General features: G+C 45.1%; 1 protein-coding gene across 1 annotated transcript in view; it reads left to right on the top strand.

Moving 5' to 3' along the window:
• Positions 1-2,066: 2,066 nt before the first annotated feature.
• MYO1E (myosin IE) overlaps positions 2,067-9,091 on the top strand; it is a 76,702-nt gene continuing 69,677 nt past the window's right edge. The window contains 3 exon segments of the mRNA XM_059482598.1: positions 2,067-2,178; positions 2,181-2,341; positions 2,344-2,355. Of these exon segments, the coding sequence (XP_059338581.1) occupies positions 2,067-2,178; positions 2,181-2,341; positions 2,344-2,355 (285 nt within the window).

The following is a 9,091-nucleotide window of genomic DNA, read 5'->3' as shown; positions in this document are numbered from 1 at the left end:
GGGATGAATTGTACGTTCTGGGCTGGAGGAGCCCAGGCATGCAGACCATTCAGGCACATCACCACTGATATTCAAGGGGAAATGCTTTCCCGTGCTTATGAGCAAGGATGTTGAATAAGTATCATTCAGTTAATACAGGCAGCTTGGGAATTAGATGTTTATCATTAAAATAAGCAGAATGTTTAAAAGCATGGAAAGAGTTTATTGTGAATTAGACTGTGCTTGGTCCACCCAGTGCTTAGCAAAGGTTCATGCAGATGCACAGCACTGGTTCTTTCAGCTCTGGAAATTTCGTTCAAAGTCATCCTGCAGTCCATGTAAAGTAGATGGACCCAGTAGTTCACATTTGTTTCAGTGAACCCTGGACCAGTTTCTTGGTTAGCTGGCCAGTGTGGATGCACTTTTTAACTATTCTTCCACAACCTTGGTTCTTGTTATCCATGACTTGTTATAAAGATGCTTCTATGTATGTAAACACACATAAATATAAATATATGTGTCTTGAGAAAACTAACCCACATCCAAAGCAAATAGAAAAACCTACAAAACCCGTATTGATTTTCTATCTTCTGTTGGCCCAATATAAATACATCCTCTGGACTCTTGCAGGACTGTTTTAACTGCTTTTTATCAGCCTCAATTTTATGTAACATTTCTATGTTCAAATGAAATACTAGGCAAATTATTTTTGTTCTATTTCCATAAAACTGCTGTACTCACCTTCTGTAGATAATCAAAGTGTGAAAGCTATCTCCTGTGAAGTTCTATTAGGACTATCAAATATATTTTTACTTTAATAGTTGTCATGTTTGCTACCCAGCTATTTTTGCAATGAAAATATTACCTACCTCTCCTATCAATGTCAGCCAACATCCAAGCAATCCACTATGGAAATCCTAAGCTTCACATGATCAGTAATTATACAGTACAAGCTCAGGTGAGCTGAGAAATGTTTTGTTTATTCTTCAAAACCAAGGATGAAACATGCCCAAAGGACTGTTGTGTTTCATCCAAGCCACCAAAGACTGTGGGACATGAAAGGGGGCAGGTAGTTGGAGTTTTGTCCCATTTCTGTGTTGTGCGCATCAGGGTGGTTTGAGTTTGTAACACTCGATCAGCCATGTGTTTAATGTCTGCACCCCATCACATCTGTGAGGACAAAGCCACATGCTGAACAGCACTGTCCTTCCTCGGCTCTGGCAGATCTGGCTGCGCAACCAGCACCTGGCTCTGAGCAGTCAGAGCAGTGCTCTCCTCCAGAAAACCAGAAGTAAATCTGCTCATGCCTAATCTCTAAATCAGTGTGGACACAAGTCTTTATCTTGTTCATAAAAACAATGGAAATCAAAGATGTATATTGTGTATAAACTACTCCCTATTTTTTTCCAATAACTGCCCTTCTTTTTAATCAGAAATAAACTGTGCAGTGCAATCTATTGATGAAACCCAGGATCTTTACCCATTATGAGTGGTTTTCAAAGTGGTTTGGAAGCAGTATCAACATATGACTCGGGGTCTGGCTGTTGTTATGATTGTTACATTATGTTGTTTCCATCCGATTTATATTCTGGCTTAGAAGTGGCATTAGAAACCCATTAGAGCAAACAGCAGGGCTTCAAGCCTGAGGTGAAACGTTTGTTAACAGGACTACAGTAGCCAGCTTCGGGCGGGTTTATTGGTTTGATCCCGCAGAAATCGCAGTCCCTGAAGTTGTGCTGGCTGCGTTCTGGTCAGGAGCTGAGCATCGTGCAGCAGATGCCGGCTGCCTGCAGGCGCCTGGGCTGTTCCGCGTCTATGAGATGCCTGTAGGAATTGTTTCAGCATCCCCCCGGCGACAAGATGCGTCCTGCTTCCCAGTGTTTCCAGGGACAGCAGCACCTTAGCTCTGCGGGTACGCGGGAGGAGGGCAGCGCACGCAGCACGCCGGTCCCCCGCCGGCTGAAGGCGTGTCAGCGCTGTGAGGGAGAGCTTCTCCCGGTGCTCATCCCGGGGCGCTCCAGGAGCAGCGGCCGTCCGGGCCCTGGGCCGGAGCGCGCGAGCCCCGCGCGCCGGGATTCCCTCAGGGAATGACGTCCCGGCGTGCGGCCATTGGCGGCCCCGCGGCGAGTTCTCCATTTATGGACACACCGGCGGCGCGGGGCAGCCCCGGTGCCGGCCCCTCGCCCCCTCCGGCCCTCACACTGCACCGCCGGCCCCTGCCCCGCGCCGCTGCCCGCCCCGGCCCCGCCCCGCCGGGAGCTGCGCGCGCGGGAAGGGCGGAGCTGCTGCCCCCTCCCCTCCGCCCGTCCCTCCGTCCCGGGGCGCCGGCGTGTCTGGGCAGAGCCGCGGGCAGCGCAGCGCCGAGGAGCAGCGATGGTGAGCGGAGAGCTCGGCAGGGGGCCGAGCAGGGCGGGGGCAGCTGTGGCGGGGCCGGGGCCCGCGGGGCAGGGGCGGCTGGAGGGCGGCTGTCGCGTCCCCCTGCGTCCCCTCGCGCGGTGCCGGGAAGGGGCCGCGGCAGCCCTCCGTGTCCCGCTCCTGGCCGGGGAGCGGTTGTGTAACAGCGCCGGCCTGTGGGAAGCCGGGCCATGCCAGGCACTTGGCGAGGGCCAGTGGCTGCCGGCCCTGCGGACCCGGGTCGGTGCCTTCAGTCTCGTCTCGAGCCCGCCCGTCCCATCGCGGGGCGCGGGCAGGGCCGGCGCCGCCTATGGAGCGCCAGCCGCGGCTGCCGCCCTTTCCCGCCGCTTGGCTTCTGAAGGTTTTGGATGTTGGTGTCCTAGGGTAGGAGCAATCCCCTGGCAGGGGAGTAGTACAACAGCAGGTGACGCCTGTGGTTCAGGGGGCGCTGCCCGAGGGCTCTCGGCGGGCAGAGCCGCAGCCCGGCCCCGCGCTGCCGGGGTCGCTCCGGTGCCCGGTCCGGCGGCGGGAGCGCTCGCTCAGGTGTGCTGCACAGGCGGCTCCCGAACCCCGGAGCTGGGGCACCGCCGCTGCTGGGCTGTGCGCTGCTGGGTGTCATGAGGGGACGCGATGTCAGGAAAACATCTTTAGTGCTGGACTGAGGGAACATTGAGGTTCGCAGGTGAACCTGCTTCGTCTTTAGTAATTGCCTCCTGATGATTGATAATAGCTTTCATCCTGAGGTAACCCAAATAAATACTGTCTACCTGTTACACAAGAACTAAGAACAAGTAGCAAAGAATCCTATGTAGTAATAAACTAGGCTAAAATCCATAACTTTTAAGCAAGTAATTTACTTTAAAATTTACTCTGTTCTAAAGCAGAGTACCAAAGATCTGAGTGTTAAGATACTTGAAGAACTTCTGCAGTATTTTTCTAAAGCTTAACTAAGGTTGAGATTGAAACTAGACTGACCGGCCTAGTTCTTGTGTATTCAGAGCTTCACTCCCAATACCTTTTCAAGGATGCCTTTCTTATTGCCATTGCCTCTGCTTTGACTTCCTGAGGCAAGTGAAGTTGTACCTGGTTACATCTACGTGGAGCAAGGTCTTTGCTTTAAATCAAGCATTGCAGAAGTTAGGAAGCTAAAACATCTCTTGAAGTCGGGGATAATGATACCAACTATGTCTTATAAACCTGGTTTTGGTAAGGAGCTTTGAATAAGATAGGTGCTTGTGTTCCCTGGGGGTTGATTGTTTTGCCAGGTGATTCAGATCAAATCGTTAGCCTTAATCTTTGCTTCTCAAGAACCTGCTGTGTGACAGACACCTGTGGCACATATCGGTTAGCAAGAGGCTGGGTCATTGCTTACACTGCTGACATGTTAAGTGGGGTTGGAAGTCTTTGTTGCAGGTGCTTCAGGTACATCTGCCTGTTACCAGTAATACTTCCAGATCAGTCTGTTAGTTTATCTGCTGTGGAGTCCATTAATTCCTTTCTAATGAAAGGTTTTAATCAAAGTAGTTTCTGTAAATACACATAACTAACTGGCAGCATACTCTGTGACATTTATTTTATCAAAATAAGGTAATTATTTTCTTCCACAAGATACACTTTTTAAGGATGTATTTAGACAATTGTTCCCCAACTTCTAATTTAATACTGAAGTAGTTTTTCACTGTGTTATCTCAAAATTATATGAATTGCATTTTTAGATTATTGGTAAGTAATTATTACCACAGAACTAGAAAATAATGTTTCTGAAAGTGCTGCTTTTCCAAATAATTTTGCCCAAACCATTCTTTGATAGTCATTAGAAGGTAGTATTTTGTAACTTAGTTGGCAGAAGGATTGCCTGGCAGGACTTAGAATGACTGCTGATGAACATGAATCATGTTACTAATATCCTGAAACTTTATACTCATTCTCTGTGCTGTATAAAAAACTCCCATTATTCCCCTTATTTTTGCTTTAACAATTTTGATGTCTGGAGGGTGAAAGAAGCTGAATGTTACAAGCGTTTTGTGTTTTCTAAATCGAGTCTTTTCTGCCTTATCTTCTTCACTGTAGCCCTCAGAGTGACCCTTTCCTGTTTGACAGGGTCCCCAGTGCAGGGTGCTGAGTTGCCACTGACCCAGGTGCTGTTGGTGCTTCTGGGGCCACCTGATGGAGCAAAGCAGGTCCTGGTGTCACTGCTCTGTCCCTGGTGCCTTGGCCAGTCCCTGCCATGGTGCACTGCCCCACCCAGCTCAGCTGGCACCCTGTGAAGCTCTCTGCACTTAGCAACATGTCTGCTCCTTTGGGCAGGTTTATTTTTAATCCAGGTCGATATCTGTGTCACATTAACAGGGTGGTTTCAGGAGATCTGCCAGCATGGAATGGGTGAGCTGTTCCATGGCTGTACAAGGTGGGAATGAGCAACAGAGGGGCAAAACTGTAGTAAAACTGACAAGACTAAGGAACATCTGGCAGCTTGAAATTTTTCTCTTGAAATGCATCTGTTTTGTTGGCTTTGTGTTTCAATGTTTTAAATTCAAAATTGAAAAAATCCTAAAACCCTCCAACAGCTTAGCTGAAGGTTTTAAGTCTTCAAAAACTGGGTATTATGTCAGTGCCAAGTAGTCCCACTCCAGTGAAGGACTCTATCCATAATATTCAGGAAGCCTCATGGTGAAACTAAGCTGGAACTTGCTTGAAAGGGAAGCAGGAAAGTCAGCTGAACGTTATGCTGTGTTATGTTATATTGTGAATTAGAACCTCATGTCATGGGGTAGTTCATGGAGATGCATTGGAGGATCTGGAATTGGATAGAGAGTCTGTACCACATTACAAAAATTATCTTGGACCTTTCATTTAAAGTAGCTCTTTAGTCTTCAGGGAAAGATTGTTCCCCTGAGTACTGTCAGCTGGCTTTGACTCTTCTAAAGCTAAAACTTTGAATGTCAATCAGCAAGTATGTTCTGAGACATAAACTGCTACTATATTTAGAAAATAAGTCAACCACAAAAATCAAATAAATGCTCCACCCCAACACAATCCATCAGTGATCAACTTTGCCTGCTTTTGCATAATCTCTGTGCCAGAGAACTTCTGCTGAGGTTTTGTACCAATTTGTTGGGCAGAGAAGGAAAAGCTCCCAAGAGAAAGCAGGATCAGCAGTGTCTGGATTAGCTCACAAGTTGTTGAGCAAGCCAGAGTTGTCTAATGTACTTATGTTAAAAAAACCAATGTGTTCCTAGGTTACCTTTAACCAGTATTTCAGTGCTAAGCAATTTTCTGTAACACTGCAGTCAGTATGTGCATTTTATCTGGGTGTACTTGGTTCTTCTAGGTTCCATCTCTTCATCAAGGACAGAAGGCTGATTTTTAAAAGGAAACATTTTTATAGCCCCACATTCCTGATATCAGAAGAGGGCAGATGTTTATAGCCCAGTCCAGCAAGAAACTGAGGATGTCTTGACTCCATGTAGTGCCTGTGAAAGTCTGCATGACTGACTGGATTAGCCTGAGGGGACTTGCTGGCCTTTAGGATTTGGTTCTGAAATAATGAATGTGTGATGGGAACTGGGACCTTATACTCTGTTAAGTCTCTTTTTCCTGCAGGGAAGTCACAGGCAAGACAGTGATGCTTCTGTATGTGAGGGGTGCTTTTCTGTCTGGTGCTGCAGACAGCATCCTCAGCTCAAACCTTGCTTTCTGCCAAGTGTGGGATCCTAGGGAGGGTAACAGCATGTGCTTTGCGTTATGGCTAGAGGTGCATTAATGGAAAAATCTTCCAGCTAGATGATGTTTCTTTCTGGCTTATATATAAAATACACTAAAACACAGTAGTTCTTGATGTGTTTGTTAAGGCGTGCACTGTGTGCATGCTTGCTTTTGTTTCTAGTTTAGATCTCTAGAATGGTTATGGATATATTGTGTATGTTAGAGCATTTTTCAGAAGACACTAATGTATGCAGAATGTTACTCAAGTACAACTTTTGCAGTTCAGTTGAAAACTGAACCTGTGATTATGTATGTATGTAGATCTTAAGTAATTTTCTCATCAACTCTTTTGCCTTCCAGATATGTTTTTTTCTTTCTACATACATAACTAATTGTGAAGGAAGTGGGATGGCAATGCTCTCAGTAGTTTAAACAAATTATTCGCAGCCACTTTTTTTAACTAAAAGGAATAACATTCACCAGTCTCACTGCCTTGTTCTTAAGGCATTGCTGCACATGTGGCATGGGTGAAGTTAAAACGAGTTTTGTCATGGTTAACACATGGAATGTTAAACTTTTATGAGTTTTCAGTAAAATCTTAGTAATGTTCCCATCTTAACATGGAAAGTGTGCTTGCTACATTGCTCAAAACAATAAAAAGTTGTACCTCTCTTTACAGAACTGTTATTATCACCTTTTGTAATAATTTAAATTAATTTGACTTCATAAATACCAGTATATTCTCTTCTCAGTTGTAGCAGTTAGTCTAAAAGTGTCATTGATCTAAATGGTCATGCCTTGCTCTATCCAAAGTATATTATAAAGAGTAAAAGTTTTGGTATTCCTAATTTCAGCATCAGGAGTATGAAATTCCTGCATGTTTGGATTTGTATTCTAATATACTGTGCATGTATGCATTGATGATGCTAATGTATAGAACATGTAAATAAACATCTTCAAGAGTCCCAGAAGAATCCTTTGTTTTAATAAAGCCTAACTTAGTTGCTGCATGTTGTGATGAGGAGAGGAGGCAAAAGATAGATATTCTTCCTCTTGGGGTCCCAGCCAGGCTTTGCCAGGCTAACTCTGGGAGTGTCTGTCCTGTAGTTGCCTGAGGAGTTCAGACACAGATCATTGGAGTTCTGCTGATGGAGAGTAGCCTGGGCCTGGCCTGCAAGTTGTCAGGCTTTTGCTTACCTTTAGTTCTGGTTATTGCCACAATAAATGGCTTATAAATGATAAATTCATCTGCTTTCCTTTTCAGTTTTGTAAAGCACTCTCGTAATGCAATCCTTCAGTCTGCTTTTTTTAGGAAGCTGCATTCTAGATCTAGGTGGTGTGTGGCTACTGAGTGGCATTAAGAACTTTTAGAAAGGGATTTTGCACCTAATGAACAGGGGTTTTGTTCTGGGAGTTTACCGTGCTAGACTAGAAGCAGTAAAATTGAAGCAGTTTTTGGAACTGGGAGGAGTGTGTATATGTGTGTGCTATAAAAATAAGGATTTGGAAAATATTTTGGTTCCTCTGTAAGCACAGAAATCCAGGCATGGGCTTTGGTAAGAAAGGGTTGGCTTGCATTTCTGTAGCTCTTTGAATCAAGTCACTTTGTACTATCTAAACTCTCACCATGAATAAAAGCAGGAAAGTTTACCTCAGCACAAAAGGCTGAAACTTTGAGGGAAAATCATATAAAGATTCTCTCACACATTTTCTCACCTCTTGGAGGCCGTTCACTTCTTCACTACCTATGGTCTGCCAGGGAGCTTTTCTGGTTGATGCTGGTCACTAGCAATCGACCCGCATTGTTTTCAGCTCTGATTGAAGTAGATTTTTGTACTGCTCTGTATGGGGAAGTGTTCCAGGTGTATGGGGTGCCTGCTGACTTTTGGAACTGCTGTAGTCAGAGGACTCTGGATAGATCTAGTGTGTTTGGCTTTTATCATTTCTACTATGTCTGTAAAAGTATTTGTAAACATCAGAGAAATATGGCAGGAAGTAAACAGGAATTTTCTCTCTTCAGATGAGAACTGAGAGCTGTCTCTGAGGACTTGCTCAGACATTCATCTCAGCCGCCTGTGGTACTCCTGGGGCAGCTTGGGTGTGAGGAGCTGTAATTTAGCCAGACCTTCCTGGGCTCGATTCAGTCTTTCCCATCTCCTACTCCCTTCCCACATTCCTGAGATGCCAGTTACTGTCCTGCCCAGGAAGTACGGTTGTCACTCCTCCTGACTCATCCTCATCTTCTAGCTTTCCTATCCTCCACCTACTGCTTTCCTCCCTCACTTCTTCAGAACTGTGACTGCCCCTGGGGACACCAGGTGTGCAGTCAAGTCCTGGCAGTGCATGGGATCTGTTCTCTCTGCTTGACTGAGTCATTGCTGTGATCAGAAAAGGTGTCTTGGTCTACAGCTTTTCCACACACTGAACCTCACAGGTGTTTTCTGCCCCTTCTATTAAATGTGCTTCATATAAATGTGTAAATGGCTTTGGGGTTTGATGGTGTCCTCTACACAAGCAAGTACATCTAAACCCAAGATTCTGTAATGTAAACACCCTAGGAAGAAGGATGGTCAAGGTTTTTTTGCAAAGACACAGCAGCATTTAATTGATACTAAAACCATTCATGGATTGGGTTCATAAATTATAAAGTGTAATTTTTATGAAATTCTGAATTTTTTTTTTTTTAAGTTGAAACTGAAGATACTTCTTTAAACAAAACCAATGTGAGAGCTGACAAGGAAAGCAGTGTTGGCAATTGGAGCGTGAGTCAGAGCTATCAGAAGTGATGCCTATTGGGAAGCCGACTTACAGGTGCTTTTAAAGTACAAAGGCTTATCTATTAACATATAAGTTACGTTAACATCACTAAATGTGAACTTGAAAGTTAAAGCCAGACATTAGCAGATCTTGAGTATACTTCTGATCAACAGTGTCCTGGAAGTGTCAGAAGGATTATAAAATAGGTCTGGTGCTCTGCTCTGCTGTCATGTGTGTGATTTTTCAGCTGCCAGAA

The sequence above is a fragment of the Ammospiza nelsoni genome, chromosome 14, assembly GCF_027579445.1.
Source record: "Ammospiza nelsoni isolate bAmmNel1 chromosome 14, bAmmNel1.pri, whole genome shotgun sequence".
Taxonomy (NCBI): Eukaryota; Metazoa; Chordata; class Aves; order Passeriformes; family Passerellidae; genus Ammospiza; species Ammospiza nelsoni.
This window is presented reverse-complemented; position numbering and strand designations above follow the sequence as displayed.